The 23,445-nt window shown below is 41.0% G+C and overlaps 1 protein-coding gene across 1 annotated transcript; it reads left to right on the top strand.

Annotated features, from left to right (window-relative positions):
• Positions 1–13,658: 13,658 nt before the first annotated feature.
• PCDHB1 (protocadherin beta 1) lies at positions 13,659–17,007 on the top strand. The gene has a single exon (XM_004586491.3). It carries the CDS (start codon positions 14,085–14,087, stop codon positions 16,533–16,535), a length of 2,451 nt encoding a protein of 816 aa, XP_004586548.2. The 5' UTR covers positions 13,659–14,084; the 3' UTR covers positions 16,536–17,007.
• Positions 17,008–23,445: the final 6,438 nt, after the last annotated feature.

Below are 23,445 nucleotides of genomic sequence, written 5' to 3'. Positions count from 1 at the left end.
TACTTGGAGACAGCGTTCCGACCACCTTCCATGGCTGCAGGTGAAGGATCTGAACCACATGAGGTTTTGCACATGAGGAGGCACCACACTCACAGTGGCAATTACTGAGAACAGTCTCATCCTGGTACAAATGTAATACTACACAGGACTGGTCTGCAAAACTTAATTCTTCACATGGAGTCCTTACAGAAAAAGCTTTGAAAATCAACTGGGCCCAATGTGATGGCTCATTGGCTAAATCCTCGCCTTGCAAGCACTAGGATCCCATATGGGCACTAGTGTGTCCCAGCTGCTCCACTTCCCGTCCAACTTCCTGCTTATAACCTGGGAAAGCAGCAGAGGATGGCCCAAAGCCATACATGGGAGACCCAGAAGAGGCTCAAGGCACTTGGCTTCAGCTCAGCTCTAGCCACTTGGGAAATGAACTAGTGAATGGTAAATCTTCCTTTTTTCTCTCCTTCTCTCTGGAAATCTGCCCTTCCATTAAAAAAAAAAAATCTTAAAAAAAAAAGCAAAACAAAAACATGTGTTTAGATAAAATAGGAAGTTTAACAAAGAGCTCTTCATAAGGTGACTTTTTTTTTTAATTTGAGGCTTGAGGACCAGACTAGGTATGTATAACCTCCCCACAAGAGGGGAGGGGCTTCTTATTTTTCTATATTTTTTGTTATTTTTATATAAGAGTATACTCAGAGGTATGACTCAGCGTTTCCCTTTATCAGATACCCTTACAGGAGAGAACCAGTGTCCTATGACTTATTACTAACCAAGAAATTGTGGATTTATATGTTAATTATTCACATGCATATAGATCATGTATCTTGGCAGTCAGTATAATTTCTGCCACAAGTAACACTAGTTAAAAAGAACCCAAGCTCTATAGTGCTTCCGTAATGGATTGTCACATTGGATCAGGTTTTTACTTTACCACTGAATCTGCTTTGCCAAGGGCACAGAGGTCTTCCATCTCTCTATCTCAAGTCTCATCTTATTAAAACTCCAAGCTAAAGAAAATACTGCCATCTTGCTCATTCTTAGAACAGTTTCTCCACATGGTTTTTAGGGCCCATTCTTTCTGCTCCGAGCTGCTGGCTTCTCCCCATTTTCTAGATGTTGCTGTGCCCTGGGACTGGCTATCTTCCCTTCAAAAAGTCCCCATGTGATTTCGTTCAGTTTAATTATTTTAAAAGATGTTTATTTCTGTCTACCGGATGAGCAGAGTGAGAAGAAGAGAGAGAGTACAAGCAGAAAGAAGGAGAGAGAGGGCCTTCGTCACACCCTTTTCCAGTCTTCATCACTACCCTAATAACCACTATTCTCACACTTACCACACTTACAGTAATTTTTCCAGTTATTGATCTGTATATAGATACAATTATAGAAAATATTTTCTTTTGTTCACTGTTTCCTGGATATTTTATTGTGATATTTATGTATATCATTATATGTAGTCATGTTTTTTTTAAACTGTCATTGCTGTATGCTTTTCTGTATTAAGACAATAACAATATATTTATTCATTCTGCTTTTGATCTGTAACACATTTATTATAATGATACATTCCAGGTCTGAGCTATGATAAACATACTTGTGTATGCCTTTTTAAAATATACATGTGTACTTTTTTTAAGATTTATTTATTTTTATTGCAAAATCAAATATACACAGAGGAGGAGAGACAGAGAGGAAGATCTTCCATCCGATGATTCACTCGCCAGGTAACCGCAACAGCTGGATCTGTGCCAATCTGAAGTCAGGAACCTGGAACCTCCTCCAGGTCTCCCACACAGGTGCAGGGTCCCAAGTCTTTGGGCCGTCCTTGACTGCTTTCCCAGGCCACAAGCAGGGAGCTGGATGGGAAGTGGGGCTTCTGGGATAAGAACTGATGCCCATATGATATCCCGGAGTGTTTAAAGCGAGGACTCTATAGCTGCTAGACCACCATGCTGGGCCCCATGAGTACATTTCTATTGAGGTAGATCTAACAATTCAGTTTTCCAGAGTTGTTATACTAACTTATACTTCACCAGAAGTATGTGATTATTGACATTGCTCCATCCTTTCCAACACTTGAAAATGTTGGTGTATGAAGAAAAAAAAAGTTGGTGTTTAATAATTAATTAATTAATTAATTAACTCAGTCATCCTCTTGGATGAGTAAAGGTATTTTATTGAGGCTTAAATTTCCATTGATGAAAGGATATTAGAAAATCCATATGCTTATTGACTACTTCAGTTTTCTCTTTTGTGCTTGACTTTTTTTGAATGATTTTATCTTATTTTCATTGGAAAGCCGTATTTACAGAGTTAAGGAGAGACAGAGTGAAAAGATCTTCCATCTACCAACTCACTTCCCAAATTCCCAAATGGCCACAATGGCCAGAACTGAGCCAGCCAATTTGAAACCAGGACCCAGAATCTTCTTCCAGGTCTTGCATGTGGTGCAGGGTCCCAAGGCTTTGGGTCATTCTCTACTGCTTTCCCAGGCCATAAGTAGGGAGCTCGGTGGGAAGTGGAGCAGTGGGGACATGAGCCGGTGCCCATATGGGATCCTGGTGCATGCAAGGTGAGGATTTAGCCACTGAGCCATCACATTGGGCCCTGTGCTTAGTTTTTTTTTTTTTTTTTTTAACATTTATTCATTTTATTACAGCCAGATATACACAGAGGAGGAGAGACAGAGAGGAAGATCTTCCGTCCAATGATTCACTCCCCAAGTGAGCCGCAACAGGCCGATGCGCGCTGATCCGATGCCGGGAACCTGGAACCTCTTCCAGGTCTCCCACGTGGGTGCAGGGTCCCAATGCATTGGGCCGTCCTCAACTGCTTTCCCAGGCCACAAGCAGGGAGTTGGATGGGAAGTGGAGCTGCCGGGATTAGAACCGGCGCCCATATGGGATCCCGGGGCATTCAAGGCGAGGACTTTAGCCGCTAGGCCAAGCCGCCGGGCCCCCCGTGCTTAGTTTTTAAAAAGATAACTCTTTTCTAGTTTGTGTAAGGAGATACTATTAGCAAATTTTTGTTTTTATTTGGATCTTGGTACAACATGAATGAAGTTTGGCAGACAGAGTTTTTAGGTGCTCTTTGGCAGAAAGAATGCTACAGAAACAGCATCAAAGGTCCAATCTATCTGTAAAATGAATGAAACTGGGAGTCAGCTTGGACTTTCTGAGAAGTGTCCCTCAGGTTAAGACATTGTACTCTTACTCAATGATGACTTCGAAAAATGAATTTTTGAAGTGAATTTTTTAATGAAATGATGTCCTTTAAACACAAACTCAACCAAAATTTAGTGATTAAAGTAGGAGTGAGGGAAATGCAATGCTGCATTATAATAAACTTTAATGGCATCCAGAAAAAATTAATTTTCCTATCTAGTTTGAAAGTATGTTAAATGAATGTTAAGACATGAATGTGTGGAGGGTAAAGGGCATGTTCACTTAATGGGATTTTTGGCCACCTGCCCCGGAGAAATTTTGCAAAAAATCTTGCACTGCAAAGCAGACCACTTCCTGGAGCAAGTCCCATGCTCATCTAGAGGAAGGCTGGCTGAGCCCAACAATAAATTAACTTTGTATGGCATGCTTTATTGCTCTGCCCTGTGCCCTGGCAGGCTTTCTTTCGTTGTCTCTCTCTCTTTGAGCTGACTTGCTCAAATCACTCAGCCTGACCTCTTAGTCTTCGCTTTCATCTCCTCGGTTACCCTTCACACTCCCTCCAATTTTTGCTCCTTGACTGGCAAAGCCAGAACCCAGTCCAAGTGGTTTTGCGGGTAATAATTCCTGCACAGAATTAATGGCCCAAGAAGTGAAATGCACACTCATTGTCCCACTGGGTAACCTCTGGATCTTACAGTTCTCTAAGCTGGTAGCCCTGACTCTATAGCTTCTGGGGGTGTGGTGGTGGGTGGGATTGGGGGCTGCTTTTTCCCCCTGCCTCTTTCTTACAGCCACCTCTGCAGTGCGCCCAGCAACCCCAAGCCAGCAGGCGGAAGTCAGAGGTGCCAGGCAGGGCTGACATTGTGCGAAGTCCTTGGCACTGCTCGCACTCTGCACCACACCTTGCTCTGTGTTATACTCAATTGATTTCCCAGCGCAGTTCCCACTTTGCACCAGACCTTGTTGCTCTGGGTTATGCTCAATTGATTTCCCAGGGACAGGGAGGGAGGAAGAGGGAGTGTCTGAGACGAATCATGCAGTCACCTCGCCCTCTGCTGGATGAAGACCTCAATTCTGTCATTGCCGTGGGAAAGCAAGCCAGCCATCTCTGGACCGCGTATGCCTAAACACACGACTCAGTTTATGGAGTCTATTGTCCATTCTAAATAGTTGCTTGTTCCTCTCGACCTCTACCTACTTGCCTAGCTCTGAGCTTTTAAGAGGCTCAAATTCGAAGCACCACGCTTCTATTTTAGGCTATTCCTAATCCATTTTCTTTTATTCTTTTTTTTTTTTTTTTTTTTTTGGCTAGGGAACGCCCCTCCACACCCCAGATGTGCGTCTTTTGTCCGGGCAGTCGCTAGGCAACGGGAAATCTGACACCTAAACCGCCACCTCTGGCGGACTCCTTGCCTAAGACAGCCATTTGATGCCAACAAAAGGACAGCTACTGCTTTTGTTTGGGAGACTCATTAAGTGGAAAATGAGAAAAGAAAAAAAGCCGTCCGTCTCCCACGCCGGTTTCTTAGGAAAACTGACAGGTATCAGCTGCCATAATTCAGGGTTTAGGGCCGCCTCTCCCCTCTCTCTGACGCACTTGGTCGGAATAAACCAACACACGCAGATGGGATTATCGGAGGCTTGCTCCGCAACAAAACGGCGTTTACCAGGCATTTTGATCCTGGTGAGCAGTGAGTCAAAAAAAAAACACGAGACTTTACAGTAGGGGATATTGTTTAATATCTATTGCTTCCCCTGTCCTTCTAAATGTCTCAAACCAGGGGCCTCCTTACACCCCCTCCATCTCTGGCACTTCGGGTGAGCCAGTCACACGGCCCTTGGACAAGTTGGGATTGGTCGGTTTCTTTGTCAGGTGAGAATCTCTGCAGTCACGGGACTGAGCGGGGCGGTGTCGCTGTCCGCCTCCCGGGTGCTGAAGTCTAGGCGTGGCAAGAGAGAGGCTGCTCATGACAACTTCCGGTAGGGCGGGACCTGGGTCGCCATCCGAGAGGTGGTTCCATCTGCCACCTGGTGGTTGAATCAGGAAGACGCTGCTGAACAAGTCCAAAAAGTATTTGCTATTGAAGAAAAAAAGAACAATTTGGGACGTTAACCTTCAGTAGATGTTTTTGGGGGACACTTGCATATTCCCAAAATAAGTAGAGAGGTACAGAATAATGGGGATAGAGATCTGTCTAGTCCCCAAGAAAATAGTTTGCAAATATGCTTGGATTTCTTCATGCATAGCTTCAAAACCATCTTCTGATCAAGCTGGTATTTCAAAAGTATCTAAGTGTAGACATTTAGAAATATTTTTTAAGCATTCAGAGAAAGTACTTTATTAAAAGGAGTGTTAAGGGAACTCTGTCTTGTTAGCTAAGCACAGTGGCAGAAGCTTCTGAAAGACTGCTCTGTTCTTATCAGAATGTAAGAAGTATGATTAGAGTTAGGAAACGGTAAGAGATAAGAAGAATTCTTGGAAGAAAAACCTAGTTTCTTTTCCTTTTCTTCCAGGCCTGGTATATAAATTATCAGGAAATGTAAAATATAAAAACTGTACGGCATATATTTGGTCTATGTGTTTCTGCACTATTTTCCGCAGTGATGATTAAGCGCTGTGAAATATGCATAACCAATTTCAGGTAAGGAATCCTCAAGTTGCTTTGTAAGTAGAGACTAATTAATGAGTTTTAAAAACAAGAAGAGGTAATAGCATTGCCTCATATAAATGGCCATTTTAATTAAATGCCATGGACAGCTGAGTACATATTTTTACAGAGAATCAAGTCAGGATTGCACCTGATCATTTAACTTATATGTCTCCCATGCTGACATCTGCTTTCCCAGTAGCTTAATACCCCTGTTTTCAGCTTTTGAAACAGGGGTATAGCCAGAATCTTACAATGTGCTCGTGTGTATGGGGACACAATGCAAAAACAATCCTAGAAACTTGATAGCAAAATTAATCTTTCATTTTCAAACAAATTTACATCTCTCAGAACAGAACTAGATCTATCCAGGAGGTACACTGGCTTTATTTGTCAGTCAACTCAGTTCATTATTTGTATACCTACACTTTCTGTTACTCTTTTATAGATAGTAACACAGAAAATAACTTGTCATTCTTGTTTTATGATTTAAGGCAACTTGTGTTAACAAAAAAATAATTTTAATGAAAGCCTAGTTCCTGGATTTGGAGTTTTTAATAAAATTATCTTCAATTATGAGATGAGGAAATACATCAGAGTTTAATAAAGGGAAGACTTATCACTCTAATCTAATCTCAATTTAAATTGCAAAGTTTTGAACACTTCCAAATTTTACGGAAAAACAGTGATAGCCTGTAAAACAAACATGAGCAGGTGGTGGATGCCACCTGCTAAAAATAAGAGTGTAATATAAATCTGACCTGTAAGTGCTAGTACTTTATCTCATAGCTTCTTATGTTACTGCGGAAGGAGGAAACATTACACGCATATGCACATGTTGCACAATTAGAGATTTTGTCATTTAAAGCAACAGGTGGGAGAGAGATTAAAAGCAGCTGCTATGAATTCACCTGCCTAAGAAAGACTTTGTTCACCCAATGTGTTGTGTTCCTGTCACAATAAAGGAGAAACCTCAAATTCATGGAAGGATGCAATGTAAGAATAGTATGCTAAGCCAGCAGGAAAAAAAAGTAAAACTACAGGTGTGACCTCCACCTGCCTCTAAAACAGACAGATTTGTTAGGCTTAGTAGGTGTATCTTCATATGAGAAGGAATCCTAGATATTAATGTATTTACAAAATGGCTATGGTAAGAAATATCACCAATATTAAAGCTCCATGATTAAAAGTTTGGAAAAATAATAGAGACAACAAATTAGGACAGGCTGTCAATATTCTACTTAGAGCATTTTTTTCTGAAAGAAGTTAGTTGGAAAAAAAAGTTGGTTGGAAATCATAACAAAATTTTCAGCAGAACAATTTTAGAAACATTTTAATATTTGATTTAAAAGTAAGCAAATGAAATAATTAAAATTTTAATATAAGTGTTAAATATTTTATTCTACTTTTATAAACATGGCAGAACACAGGGTTACAACAATTTGCCTTGTAATCTTGGGGCTATCAGATAATGATGCTCCAAAGTACAGCTCTGTGTTGAACTCTTTGAACCAGAGGAGATGAAAAAGGGCTCAGAAGCACTGGGTCTGACTTGCTCCTGCCTTCCTGTCATGCCTAATTTTCCCCTGAAATGAGCCATAGACATTGGAATATCTTTCCATCACAAGCAGTTATGGAAACTAGAAATCCTCTTCTGTGAAGAAAGCCATACAGCTAAGGACTGTTCCTCTAAACTCACTCCATCTTTTGGTGGAGAAGGAGCCGGTAAAATAGTCCCTGGCCTAACTTGTCAGACAGGGGTCATTAAATGCTGTTCTGGGAGGGCTCTTGCAGCACAAGGAGGAGGAAGGAATGTTATGCAGAGACAGCAAGAAGTGTCTGAGCCTTTCTGGGTTTGCTGCTGCAGTCTATGACAATTAGATCATAACCTTCATTTGGAATCATATTTCTATGCTACTGTTTTTTATTGAACGAAGATGTAAAAAGTTTTCCCTGGGTCTTGGATCTTTGTTGAGTGTCAGCTGTGACCATTATGAAGAGTGAGAAAAGGTATCATATCCTCTGTACCAATGTGAACTTCATCATTTCTCTGGCTTGCCTACTTACTTTAAAAATAATGGCACTCAGGCAATAGTGTAGTCATCATAAAACTACTTTTGTGTATATTTTAATGTTTAGATAATGAATAAATAAACATAGTGTTGAGAGCTAAGATTCTCACTTTGGAACAAGAGGGAAAAAAACATGAAATAAGGGGAAAATGAAAATTGTATTAGTGAAGTGAAAATATAAATTATTTCATATACTCCCTTTCTATAATTATGAATGTAAAAAGTGCAAGGCAAATATCACCATACATGTTGGAAATCTCTGGGTAATAAATGCTTTCAAATCTCTCCACAGATCACTGATTACCAAAAAATTGAAAAGTGTCTTTACTGTTGAGCAATTTGATGAACACTACATAAAATAGAATAACCAAATTTAGTATTGTCAATAATTGGAGAAAAATTATAATAGATGCTTCCTAATATGAGATATTGAGGATACAAGATCATCTATGTGGTAATGTTAAAAGTTTATTGAGATCTAATCAAGAGGAAAAATAAAAATTTCCAAATGGAGAGACTCTTTAAAACTGGCAGTGTCATGAAAAAAAAGTGTGTCGTGAAAAAAAGCCGTGTCAAAAACATTTTCTTTAACCTATTCTAGTTTTAAAGGGAAACATGGCAACTAAGAACAATGTGGAGCCTGGCATGAAATCCTAGTAGCTAAATTCTTATCTTGCATGTGCCAGGATCCCATATGCACACTGGTTTGGTGTCCTGGCTGCTCTAGTTCCAATCCAGCTCCCTGCTTGAGTCCTGGGAAAGTAGCTGAGGTGGCTCAAAGCCTTGGGACCCTGTACCCACATGGGAGACCTGAAAGAAGCACCTGGTTCCTGGCTTCGGATTGGCTTAGCCCCAACTGTTGTGGACACCTGGGGAGTGAGCCAGGAGTGAACTAGCAGATGGAAGATCTTGCTCTCTTTATTTCCTTCTCTCTGTAAATCTGCTTTTTCAATAAAAATGACTAAATCTGTTTTTTTTAAGAACAACATGTAATCTTTGGTTGTTTCCTGAGTATTAAAAACATCCGCAGGAGACAGCTATATGGTATAATTGATTAAGCTGCCTGCTTCCAATAGCAGCATCCTTTTTAGGTACCTGTTTAAGTCCCAGTTACTCTACTTCTAACCCAGCTCTCTGCTAATGTGCCTGGTAAATTATCAGAAGATGGCCCACAAGTGTTTGGGTCACTGCCATCTGTGTGGGAAACCTGGACAGAGTTCCAGCCTGGCCTAGACTTGGCTATTGTAGCCATATGGGACATGAACTAGAGGATGAAGATCCCTTTGTAATTCTGCCTTTCAAGCAAATAACTAAAACCTGATTTTATTTTAAAACACAGACATCATCATTGGAATGATCAAGAAATTAGAATCTGAAGAATGTATCAGCTAATAATGGTAGAGTCATATTTTGGCTGTGATAAGTGTATTGAAGTTACTTGGGAGAATGTCCGTGCTTCAGGTTGAAATGTTTAGGGACACTATGTAATAATGTCTAACTAATTCAGAGCGAGATAATGTACTTGTATGTTATACAAGTTAGCTGCTATTAAAAAAAACTGATTGTTGCCATTTGGGAAGTAAACCAGTGTACGGAAAATCAATCTCTCTCTCTTTGTAACTCTGTCTTTCAAATCAGTAAGGATTTTTTTTAAATAAAGGAACAAACAATAAAGAAAAAAGAAAGAAATGCCTGTGTATCACTATTGCTGCAAATATAATTTTATCAAACTGTTTTATGTTTTTGTCAAACTAATGGTTATAAATGTTCTGTTACTATAGTTTTATTCTGTGATTATTACTTTATTTATTGTAGATGAGTGAACTAGTCATCTTTTCATTTGATTGTTGTTTATAATCCTTGCCTATATTCCTGCTGAACTAGGATCTTTTTACTTGTTTAAGTTTTATTAGTAGAACTTTAACTCTTTGGCTATGATGTAAATCAAAACTCTGTTATCTCAAAACTGAAAAACAAAGGAAGAAAGGAGGAATGAATGAACAGGAAGGAAAGAGTAGGTAGGAGTGAAGGAGAGAAGGAGGGGAAGAATATTATCATATTCTTAGAATTATAGCAATGAACTACATTGAATCTAGTTTCTTTTTATTAGTACAATAAAAAAGCATTAACCCCACCACCTGGATATTACTTCTCAGCCTTTTGGCTAAGACCAAGTGTAATAAGCTCCCCCTACACACACATACACACACACACACACACACACACACACACACTAAAGTTTGGTTACGCTAAGTCAGAAGATCAGCAATAGGGAAGTAGTGAGCACTCTTAATTCTTCTAAATGTCTGACATATTTCTTTTTAAAAGTTATTTATTTTGATTGGAAAAGTAGATTTATAGATAGAAGGCGAGACAGAGAGAAATATCCTCCACTCACCGGCTCACTCTTTAAGTGAACATAATAGCCAGAACTCAGCTAATCCAAAGCCAGGAACCAGGAGCTGCTTCCAGTTCTTCCACATGGTGGAGAGTCCCAAGGCTTTGGGCCGTCCTCCACTGCTTTCTCAGTCCACAGGCAGGGAGCTGCATGGGAAGTGGAGCAGCTGGAACATGAACTGGCATCACTGCAGGTGAGGTGCCTGTTGAGCCACCATGCTGGCTCAACATTTTAAGATTATTTTGTTGGAAAGGGAGATTGTTACAGAGAGAAGGAGAGAGAGAGAAGGATCTTCCATTAGCTGACTCACTCCCGCAAGTGACTGCAACAGACAAAGCTAGGATGAGCTGATCTGAAGCTAGGAGCCAGGAGCTCTTCTGGGTCTCCCATGTGGGTGCAGGCTCCCAAGGCTTTGGACTGTCCTTGACTGCTTTCCCAGGCCACAAGCTGGGAGCTGGATGGGAAGTGGAGCTGCCAGGAATAGAATAGGCACCCATTTGGAATCCCAGTGTATGCAAGGCAAGGATTTAGCCATTCGGCTACTGTGCTGGGCCCAAATATTTAAATTTTTAAAAAGCATTTATTTGTCTCTTTGACAGGTGGAGTTAGAGAAAGAGAGAACCAACATATTCCAATTTCTGGTTCACTCTCCAATTGGATGCAACAGCCAGAGCTGGGATCCAGCAGTAACCTAGAAGCTTCTCCTGGGTCTCCCACATGAGTGCGGTGTTCCACACCCTTGGATCATCTTCTGCTTCTTTCTCAGGTACACTAGCAAAAATCCAGATCAGAAGTGGGGCAGCCAGGACTCAAACTGACACCCATATGGGATGCAGGTGCTGCAGACAATGGCTTTACCTGCTACACCCAGCCCCATATAAGCCCCAGATTTTATATTCCTTTTAAAAAAAGATTTATTTATCTTTTTATTAGGCAGATATGCAGAGAGAAGGAGATACAGAGAGAAGGATCTCTGTCCACCAATTCACTCTGCAAGTGGCCACAATGGCTGGAGCTGACCCGATCTGAAGCAGAAACCAGGAGTTTCTTCTTGGTTTCCCATGTGGGTGCAGGGTCCCAAGGCTTTGGGCCATGCTCTACTGCTTTCCCAGACCACAAACAAGAAGCTGGATGGGAAGTGGAGCTGTTGGGACATGAACTGGCACTCATATAGGATTGTGGTGTGTGCAAGGTGAGGATTCAGCCACTAGGTTATCATGTCAGGCCCAGATTTTATATTCTTAAAATCAATACTTAGATATTTTGAGGAACTTTTCCACTATTTTCCATAATGGCCTGCCATTACTGATATGTGAAATCTAGAAAAAGTTGATCTCACAGATCTAGAGTATACTGGTGGTTATTAGATGTTATGGCATGGTAAGGGTTTTGGAGAGATATTTGTCAAACAATTTCAGTAGTATAGAAGGAATAAATCTAAACAGTTCCATTTGATGGCATGGTGACTTTAACAATCAACAACAATGTATTGAATTCTTTTAAAAAAGATTTATTTGTTTGAGATTTAGGAGAAAGAGATCGCTATCCACTGATTCACTCCCCAGATGGCCACAACAGCCAGGACTGGGCCAAGCCAAAGCCAGGATCAAGGAACCTCTCATGTCGGTGTCAGTAGCCCAAACACTTGGGCTATCATTGTTGTCTTCCTAGGCACATTGGGAAGCAGGGAACTGGACTGGAAGCAAAGTAGCCAAGACTCCAGTCAGCACTCCACTATGGGAAATCAGTGTTATAAGCAGTGGCTTAAGCTGGTGTTCGTTAAAGCTGGCTGTTGCAATATTTTGCACTTTTGAAAACTGCTGAATGGATATTAACTGTTCTTGCAATGAAAGAATAACCATGTGAACTAGTGCATATATTCATTAGCCACATTTAATTATTATACAGTTATATATACTTCAAAATAATTTGTTGATTACTAATAATACATGCAATTTTGTATGCAAATGAAAAAACATTAATGATCCAAAAGCAAAGGAAGGCAATTCTTTTTTTTTCAGTTTTTAAATTATATTTTTGGCAATCTTTACATAGTTAATTAGGGTAAAAAGGTTCAAGGGCTACAAGAAAGTGGGTAAGACTATTATCTCCACATTGTTTCCTCCATGTATCTGAGGTAAAGGGGGATTTTAAGGGAGAAGCCCCACCCAGTCTCCCACCCACCCCAGGTCCCTGATGTGGGGCATGCTCCACGGGTCTTGCTCAAGTGGGTTTGACAGTTCAACAGTTATGAATTGTTGCCAATGTCGCCACTCCAAGCACGATGAGGTTGTTGAAGAATCCACTGATTGACACAATCCATCTTAGAGTCTCCGTTTGCCCAGTTTTTCACTGCCAACATATGGCTGAGGTGGTTGATTGACTTGTTCTGTCCTCTGTCTTTTCATGGCTAGGGTTCTGAGTCCGGCAGTTCAGTTGGGGAGATCCCCAAAGAAACTTTTGTCTGAGGTGTTCCCAGACCCGATTCTTGTATGTACTAGAAAATACAGGGCCCGCTTTTGATAATAAACATGAGAAAGCATTGGAAGGTAAGTTCTAGTTCTTATTCTGCCATCAACTGGGCCAGTGGCTTCATCATTTAAGGTGTTAGTTCACACATCTGTTTAAAAAATGGGCGAGTGAGGAAGGTTGAGTCTCATCCTTTGGAGAGAACTGGAACATTTTATGATCCTCTGATCACAAAGGACGCTCTTAAAAGGGTTTCTTCTGTGTTTCCATCATGCCATTTGTAATACTTGTAATAATCTCATTTTATTTCCCTTTAAAAAATCAAAAGGTCATCTTCCTTCTCTGCTATCTTACCTTGAAAGCAAGGTAATAGAGTGATCTTGGAGTCAGATAAAATTCAATCAAGTTTCATGTGTAATATTTATTAGGTAAGGAATCTTGAGCTGTGACATAACCTTTCCTGCCTCACTTTCATCATCTTTTAAAAGAGAGAGAATGGCTACGTACTAGAGTTGTTGCAAGGATTAAGTTAGATAATGCATAGAAATGTCCCAACATAGTGTCAGCACATAGAAATCATACCTCATAAATGTTACAGACAGCATAAGTGACAAGTCAGCTATTTGCTAAGTATTTGAGGATACTGGGACAAGGTCTGAATTGGTACACAGTAAGAGGGCAATTGGGCTTGGAATCCTGTTACTACTACCTACAAGACCTCTGATTCTCAAAGGATAACCAACACCTGCCTGTCCTCTCTCCTTTTCCTTTTCTGCCACTTCCTCCATCATCCCCAACTCTTGCCCACATATATTTGGCTCAATCTCCAGAAGACACTGCAGGGTCCTTGTGCCTCTTCTTGATCTTTGGGCAGACTGTGAAGTGTGCAGAGGGAGCTTAAGTGCGTCACTGTTTGCCCATGGCTGCTAGGCTTTGCCGGCTAACAGATGACGATGACTTCAGCCTGTGCAAGCATTCTCATTGGCTTCTCAATTCCCAAGGACATTTTATTCCTGAAATGGAATTAGCAGGAGAGTCGGTTGTTGCTTTGGCAACAAACTTTCAACCCTTACCTAATGCACCAGAGTGAGAACATTCCTATTAATACATTAGGTAGACTGGGGAGTTGAGTTACTCAATACACATTTTCTTTCAAGTGCAAAACAGCTTAGGGGCTTGGTTAGCCACAGGGTGTCAGGTGGCACGCGTGCAGCGGTCTATCCTTTGGGCGCTGGAAGCAGCCGCTGCAGGTGGGGACTGGTTACAAGAAAAGTGAAAGTGTATCCGCAACAGGTGGTGGCGGTTGCCTCTACTGCTGAGAGCGCGCCTGTGGGAACTGATGGCGGCTGCACGCAGAAAACCTTGGCAAAGCAGGCAAGTGGAATCTTTCCTCCTATTCCTGTGTGTCTCTGTCGGGGGAGCGACAACCATCCGCTACTCTGTGGCGGAGGAAATGGAGAGCGGTTCCTTTGTGGCCAACGTGGCTAAGGACCTCGGGCTGGAGGTGGGAAAGCTGGCTGCGCGTGGGGCACGGCTGGTCTCTGAGGGCAACAAGCTACATTTCCGGCTCCACCGCAAGACTGGGGATTTGTTTGTGAAGGAGAAACTAGATAGGGAATCACTTTGTGGCAAAGCTGACCCGTGCGTTCTGCACTTTGAAATCGTCCTGGTGGAGCCGCTGCAGTCCTTCCGTGCCGAGGTCAGGGTGTTTGATATTAACGACAATGCTCCGGTTTTCCTAAACAAGGAGCCCCTTTTAAAGATTCCGGAGAGCACCCCCTTGGGCTCGCGTTTTCCTTTGCAGAGCGCCCAGGATCCGGACGTGGGCCTCAATGGTCTCCAAAACTACACGCTGAGCACCAATGCCTATTTCCACCTGCATACCCGCTTCCGCAGCCACGGGCCTAAATACGCTGAGCTGGTGCTGAATAAACCCCTGGACAGAGAGGAGCAGCCTGAAGTCAACCTGACCATTACTGCGGTGGACGGCGGGTCCCCGCCCAAAGCCGGAACCGCCCACATTCGCGTGGTGGTGCTGGACGTCAATGACCACGTGCCCCAGTTCTCGCGATTGGTGTATCGCGCTCAGGTCCCCGAGGACAGCGCCCCTGGTTCTGTGGTGGCCATGGTGACGGCCACGGACCTGGACGAGGGCACCAACAAGGAGATAACTTACTCTTTGGCTCAAAACCCAGAGGCCATTCTCCAGACGTTTCAGATTGACCCTCGAAGTGGGGAGGTTCAACTGCAAGGGCCCCTGGATTTCGAAGCTGTTGAAACCTATGACATTGACGTTCAAGCTACCGATGGAGGAGGTCTCTCTGCCCATAGCAAAGTCCTGGTGGAAGTGGTGGATGTGAACGACAATCCCCCTGAAGTGACCATCTCGTCTGTGTCCAGTCCTCTTCCTGAAGACTCACCACTCCAGACTGTAGTGGCCCTTTTCACTGTCCGAGACCGCGATGTTCGAGTGGGAGGAAAAATCACCTGCTTCCTCAGAGAAGACCTGCCCTTCGTGGTCAGACCCACGTTCCGAAATTCATACTCGCTGGTCACTGACAGAAGCTTGGACAGGGAGGAGGTCCCCGGCTATAACATCACCCTTGTTGCCATGGACACTGGACCACCCAACCTGTCCTCGGAGACTGTAATAGAGGTGCTGATAGCTGACATTAACGATAACCCACCGGTGTTTCAGAAGGATTCATACATCTTGACTGTCCGGGAAAACAACAGCCCAGCGATTTTCATTGGCAAAGTCCATGCTGAGGATCTGGATTTGGGTGAAAATGCCCAAGTGACTTATTCTCTGTTGCCTCCGGAAAGCGGGGATCTATCTGTCTTTGCTTATATCTCCATAAATTCAGACAATGGGAAGCTCTATGCACTTAGAACTATGGATTATGAGGCCATTCAAGACTTTCAGTTTGTAGTAAAGGCCACTGACAGGGGTTTCCTGTCACTGAGTAGCCAAGTCACGGTCAGAGTGGTTGTCCTGGATGACAATGACAATCGCCCAATGATCTTGTACCCACTGCAAAATGGGACCTTTCCCTGCAATGACCTAGTGCCCAGGTCTGCAGAGGCTGGCTATTTAGTGACCAAAGTAGTGGCTGTTGATGGAGACTCAGGTCAGAATTCTTGGCTTTCATATCAGCTACTCAAAGCTACTGATCTTGGTTTGTTCTCGGTCCAACGTCAAAATGGGGAAATTCGTACACTGAGGCAGATATCTGAGAGGGACCCCATGATGCAAAAACTGACCATTCTTGTTCAGGATCATGGCCAGCCAGCTCTCTCCACTACTGCCTCACTCAACATCCTACTGGTAGATGGCTTTTCAGAGCCCTACCTGCAGTTCCAGGATCCATCCACACATTCCAGAAAGGTAAATCCATCCACTAAATATTTGGTAATTTCTCTGGCTGGGCTTTCCTTTCTCTTTCTCCTCTCTGTGACTGTGATCTTTATTGTACACATTTGTCAGAAGATTAGAGAAAGGTTTACCATTCAAGAGCATTTTTATGATGATTGTAATTTTCCTAACAACCCAGTACAAGGAGGTGGCGATGGATCTTTATCCCAACCTCATCATTATGACATGTGCTCAGTCACTGGTACTGGCAACAGTGAGTTCAGATTTCTCAAGCGCTTTATGCCCAACTTCCCTTTCCCCCATCCTGCGGGAGAGGTAAAAATAGGAACTGACTGCACTTTGCCTCCAGGTTCTAGTAGAAATAGATCCCAGGGGCCAGAAAGCCATACCCAGGTGTCTGATGACTATATGTAGCTCATTGGAATAGTCCTTCAGTGATAGAAGAGAAATATACAATTGTATACCTGGCATGCAAAGATCTCTCCTCCTCATGGAAATAACAGTGATTGTAGATGGTAACTCTAGAGGGATGCCTAGTTCAGTGAAAGTGAGACATCTAGATTGAAGCTTGGCTTACTCAGTTTACAACAGTGATTCTGGTCCCCAGATAATACACCTGCCTTTGGAATTCTGTTTAAAGAAATACCACAATCTTCAAGGGATCTTTAAAATATTCATGGAAAATGTGCATTCTCTCTTAATGCTATTTTCCATGAGCTTTTTGAAAGCCACCCACATAATACATATATGATACAAACCTTTGCTTTTCCAATTAATCCTTGATAGACAAGGAGTGAATGAGTCATTTTTCTCACATCTGCTGAAACTCATGGAACATGGAACAGGAAATGTTGAGTTCTGTAGAGATATGCTGTAGCATTTTTAATCTTTAAATCCTATTTGGAAAGTAAATAGCTTTAGCTTCCATCTTTGATATATCAGGTAGCTATTAAGTTTAACAAGCAAAAACATAATTTTTTATTCTGAAATTTCTTGATTGTTCTCCCTGATGAGTGGAGGTTTTCTTTGAATCAATATCATGCATGCAATTTTTCATAATCATGGCAATATCTAGTGACTGTTGATTCTCACAGATAATTATGGTGGTAGGAGGGTAAAGAAAAATGAATTTAGCTTATTTGCAAATGTGAGTAAGGCAACATGAAGCTCAAGAGATTAAATTTAGGATAATCTCCAGAATTAAGTTGGATATAGACTGTTGAAGCCTTAGGCTAGTCTCAAATATTTTTCACATCTAGATGTCTACTTGCTTTATCAATTATTTGAGCATGGGAAATGAAGATTAGATCAGAATAAATACAGTTTAGGTCTGCAGTGGCTAATATGTGCTATAGAACACTTATTATATTTTTGTTTTTAGTACAATTACCAAAAATAATAATAAAAACAGAAAATTCATTAATACCAATTACATGGCCTTAATTTATACTTTGAGGTAGTATCAGATTTGATGGCAAGCCATTCTCCTCCCTGAGCATCTTACAATAATGAGTGGGAAGCAAAAAAAATAAAACCAACTATTTTCAGTAAGTCATAAAATTAAATAGAGTAGGGAAACAAGTGTCTTTTTAAAATTATTTATTTTTAAAAGCAGATTGAGACAGAGAGCCAGAACCAGAGAGAGAGAGAGAGAAAGAGAGAGAGAGAGAGAATGAGAATCTTCCACCCATTGGTTCAATCCCCAAATTCCTGCCTTGCCCAGAACCAGGAGTCAGGAATCCAATCCCAGTCTCCCACAGTGACAGAGGCTTAACCACTTGGATCATCACCTGCTGCCTCCCCGGATACAGTAGTAGGAAGCTGGAACCCAGAGTGGAGCCAGAACTGGAACCCAGGCACACTGATATTGGATGTACCGGTGACCTAGCTTCCCTTAATGTGAATATTACATATAACTGGAATACAATTATCAAAGTTAAGAAATTAACTTTGGTACAATTCTATGAACTAAATCACAGACTTGTTCAGATTTCACTAGTTTTTCTCCCAATATCTTTTCTCTTTTCCAGGACCCAACCTAAGATCCTGAAATGCATTTAGTTGTTATGTCTCTTTATTCTCTACCATCTGTGATAGTTTTAGTCATTTTTAGTTCTTCATGACTGAGACTTTTTGAAGAGTAATTAGCTATAGGATGTCCTTTATTAAACTGTTGTTATTTTATCATGATTAGATGGAGGTTATGCTTTATATAGAACATACAGATATGTTGCTATGTCTTTCTCGATGTGCATCATATCAGCAGGGATATAATGTTAATATGTCCTAATCTTTGTGATACTCATTTTTATTATAGTATGAAAAAATGAAAACACACACAATGGGCTAGCACAGTGGCACATCAGGCTATTCCACCTTTTGGCTCTGGCATCCTATATGGTTGCTGGTTCATGTCTCAGCTGCTCCACTTGTAATCCAGCTCCCTGAGTATGTCCTGGGAAAGCAGCAGAGGATAGCAAAGCCTTGTGACCCTGCACCCAACTGGGAGATCTGGAGAAAGCTCCTGGCTTGTGGCTTTGGACAAGCTCAGCTCTGGCATCGTGACCATCTGTATGGTGAACCAGTGGATGGAAGATATCTCTCTGTGTGTCTCACCTTTTCTCTGCCTTTCAAATAAAACTTTAAGAGAAAAAGCACATACGTTTTGTCACATAAACAATTTTAAGTGTGCATAGTTCAGTGGTGTTAAAGTGATATTAATCTTAATCACTTGGTTAAGATAATGTCTACCAAGTTTCTCCCTTGTGAAATTACTATTTCCTCTTTGTATTTAATGAATACTTGGGGAAAGATAGTCAGAAACTAAGCAAACATCACATTTCTCCTTAAGCTGATGTTTGTATCCATTGCTGGATATTTCCTGTGGCAATTAATACTATAGCAATTTAATGGCAATTTTCTGTTTCTCTGATTCCTTTTGCAATTAATTAAAATTATTTTGTAAGAAAAACTTGCCATGTCTGCCTCCATGTATTTAGTTACTTCTTCATATGTAGACTCATGAATATTTACTTTAGTATTTGGGTTATAATCCAATGATATTAATATTTATTTGGCTACTCAGCAAGCCCTTTTATTTAAGATGAAGAGCTGCTTTTGAAGCCTAAAATTGTCCACAAGTAACATATTTTTATTATTTTATAGAAAATTACACTAACAGGATTTAAAATGTTAACTACAGCTAAAAGATTATTAAATAGATATTATACTATAAAAATTTGAGATTTATTATGTAGATATGCCTATATATTTGTAAGTTATTTAAGATTGATATGCTGAAATTACACATATATATATAATCAATGAAAATGTTATATCTGATTTTGTGTAATTCTCCTAAGCATAAATAAATGTATTACTTGAACATGCCTATGTATTTTTTGTTCTGATTTAAAAATGAAATGATTCAATTGCTAGAAGTAGAATTTACCCATGTAATTCTCCCATATAAATGTCTGTTTTCTGTTGAGTTAAATGTCTTCAAAGTACGTATCTAATTGGACACCTGATCTTCAACTATAAGTTTGATTTCATTTCTAAATCCATGTGATACTTTTTAAAAATAATATCAGAATTTTACTTGAGTTTCTGTAACGTTGAGGCAGAATATTAAAAGATAATAATGTCTGCTTAGACTGAGGAAGTAAGTTTATACATTTGTGTACTACATTCTAAGCACAGAAATGAAAGATAAAAATTAGGAATAGAAACTTAAATGATGCAAAATCATAAATTTAACATGGTGAGTAGAGATGAAAGCCTTGGACCTTTGAGTTATGGGGTGGAAAGCTGGTACTCACTACAATTAGTTTGATTCTCTTGGGAAAATAGAAACAAAACATTTTATCAAAGGAGAATAAAAACCAGGCTCCCTACTTAGAAACAGAAGTTATGATGAACCTGTTTTGTTCACAAGAGATGATTGAGAGGCCATCCCCTAAAGATTTCTGAAACTTGGGTGAGCATAATGGTGCAGTGAGTTAAGATGAAGCTGGAGACATCCATGTCCCCTGTTGGAGTGCGAGCTGAAGTCCTGTCTACTCCACTTCCAATTCAGTTCCCTGCTCAATGTGCCAGGGAAGTAGCTCAAGATAATGGCTCAAGGGGCCCGGTGGCATGGCCTAGCGGCTAAAGTCCTCGCCTTGAAAGCCCCGGGATCCCATATGGGTGCCAGTTCTAATCCCGGCAGCTCCACTTCCCATCCAACTCCCTGCTTGTGGCCTGGGAAAGCAGTCGAGGACGGCCCAATGCATTGGGACACTGCACCCGCGTGGGAGACCCAGAAGAGGTTCCAGGTTCCTGGCTTCGGATCGGCGCGCATCGGCCCGTTGTGGCTCACTTGGGGAGTGAATCATTGGACGGAAGATCTTCCTCTCTGTCTCCCCTCCTCTGTGTATATCTGGCTGTAATAAAATAAATAAATCTTAAAAAAAAAATAATGGCTCAAGTGCCTGAGTCTCTAATACCGAAACAGATTTCCTGGCTTCTGGCTTCTGGCTCCTGCTTGGCCCATTGCCAGCTGTTGTGCTCATTTGGAGGTGAACTAGCAGATGAAAATCAACCTCTCCATCTCCCTTTCCCTCCCTTCCATCATCCCTCTTTGGTTTCCCCTATCTCCCATTACTTTGCCTTCAAAATAATAAATAAATACATAAATAAATTTCTTTTAAATTTCACAAACTGTAATCACAGTGTGTTGCAGGCTTGCAAAGGCTAGAGCACTGTGGATGACAGGCTCAATGAAGTAACACATACTATTTCTGGTGTCATATTGGGCCAAAATCACTACTGTGAAACCTGATTATAGACCATGTCGAGGTGGCCTAGGAGATGAAGATAAGTGGGAGATGAAGGAAAAATAACACAACATTTTTTGAAAGTATCACTTAAAACTGTTAGGATACTTTCAGAGATGAATTAAGGAATTGTTCATATAAAAGAGCAGTAAGTCATAAAAGTATCAAAAATTAAACTAAAGCAGATGGATACAGTTAATTGAAAATTTCAAAAAAATATTTATTAGAGAGAGAGAAAGCACCCATCCTCTGGCTTGTCCATAATGGCCAGGGAACAGAAGCTGGGAGCCAAAAATTCGGTTCTGATCTGTGTGATTGGCAGGCATCCAGCTACTTGATTCATCATCCTGCTTTCCGAATCTGTACTAGCAAGAAGCTGGAATGAGGAGACAAAGCTGAATGTTGAACCCAGGTACTCCAACATGAAAATTTAGTGTCCTAGCCAGTGTCTTACCCAGTAGGCCGAACACCCTCCCTGCCAACTAGAAGTTTCAGAATTGAAACACAGACTTTGTAATAAATCTTTAGCAGATGGCATAAAGGCTAGAAAGGCTCAAAGACTGAGGGTTACATATAGTTATGGGGTCATAACATCTGGAAATGACTTTCCTCGTGTTTGATGCAGGCCAGTAACCAAAAATATCTTTGGAGCCTGGCTTCCTTTATAATATGGTGGCTAGGATCCAAGAGCAAATATTGTGTTCACTATTCCTTTTTTAATTTTTATTTTTGAAATTTATCGTATAATTCTACAGATAGTCTGGGATTCCCTTCCCCCTCCCATTTCCACCCCCCGACTGATTTTCCCATAATGTCACAACTCTTCATAAGGAGTTATAATTCCATCAGTCTGGTATTTAAGTGTCACTATTCTTTTTAAGTCACGTAGCTCAAATTCAAGAGAAGAGGACACAGATTCTAATTACTATTCTTTTTTTTTAAAGATAGACTTGTATGTATCAGGAAATTCACTCTGCTGTGCATCTTGTTTCTTCTGCATGAATTTTCTCCCTTCTCTGCCACTTTATGCTTGTCAATTAATCAGGGAAGCCAGAGGTTTTATTTTTTTAATCTTGCTTTTACTATGCAAAATTAGACTGCACATTAATTATAAAGCACAATAAGTAAAAATATTGTGATATGTTAGTGAACTTAGGGTAGGAAAAGATTTTAAATAAACAACCAGAAAGTACATGATGTAAGGCAAATATCTATATTCTTACTTCAGCACTTAAGATGTTTGCTCAGTGGTTTAAATCAAGAAAAATAGTAGAGGCTGAATAAATCTAAAAAGAATGAGAACTTGATGAAAGGAAAAAGAATCACTCTCCAACTCTGGAAACTACTTTAACCAAAAAATAGTTTTCTATACCAGTAGTTTGTCAGTTATAGCTTCTTGAAAACTTTCTATTAAACATCCAAACCAGCCTCTGGATAATTCTTCTCCAATGCTCCAGTCTGTCTGTTCAACCTACGCAGATTAACTTGTCTTACTTTTTTGACTTTTATGCAAAAATTAATATGACGGTTCTTAACCTGCGATGTTCCTAATTTGCTGTTCAGTATGACATGAAACATGCAAATGTAACACTTTGCTTTCAGGATGCAGCAGTGAAATCACAATACATAGTTACAAACTCTATATAACAAATAAATGAGCTGGGTTGTATAATTTCTTAACTTTGACCACAAAAGTATATTGGATCAGCTGGGCACACTGGAAATTCATGACAAGGATTCCTACTGAAAATCTGCCTGAAGCCTCAAAAAACAAAAACACCATCACACTTCCGTCCCCCAAATCCTCCTGCCAAAAGAATGACCATCTCAAAAGCTTCGCGAATCCCCTCCCGTCTCTCCAGCCTTGGGGTTCGGATTTGATGACACAAGAAAACACCTGCCCCTGGGGGAAGTCAGCAGCCAGAAAACCGTGTGTGTGTGAAATACAGCTTCCACAGCCGCGGATTGCTTCCATAGTGCTGTCGCGGAACGGATTTCAAAATCGCTCCAAGCAGTTCAATTAAACACAGCAACTACGTTTAGGTATCTGCGAGCCGCTCGGCTCATACTTAGGAAGCCTCCAAGTCCGCTACGCTCAGGGCTGTCGGGTTCCTTTCGGAACGTTAATAACAGGAAGTCATTGTGACGAGCTCTTCCGGTGCCATCATAAAAGCAGTCCTTCCAGGAGACAGCGGAAGAGACGCTGTCCGACCGCAGCCGGAACTGGGAGTCCCTTGTTTATAGATCCGGCTTTCTGGCTTCCGGGTGTACGATTTCAGAGGTGTGAATTTACTACGGAAGTGTTTACCCGTGCAGAAGCCTGAGTTACAGTCCTGCTACTCTCTTGCCATTAGTTGCAGTAAGCTTTCACATGAAAATAAAGACCTTTGTGAATTTAGTACATTTATTTCACGTAATTGAAGAAGACTCCGGAAAATTTCGTGAAAGGAAGGAACGATCAGGAAGGGACTGTGTCTGGATTTTAACCATGACATCTGTTTATTCTA

The sequence above is a fragment of the Ochotona princeps genome, chromosome 19 (genome assembly GCF_030435755.1).
Source record: "Ochotona princeps isolate mOchPri1 chromosome 19, mOchPri1.hap1, whole genome shotgun sequence".
Classification (NCBI taxonomy): domain Eukaryota; kingdom Metazoa; phylum Chordata; class Mammalia; order Lagomorpha; family Ochotonidae; genus Ochotona; species Ochotona princeps.
This window is presented reverse-complemented; position numbering and strand designations above follow the sequence as displayed.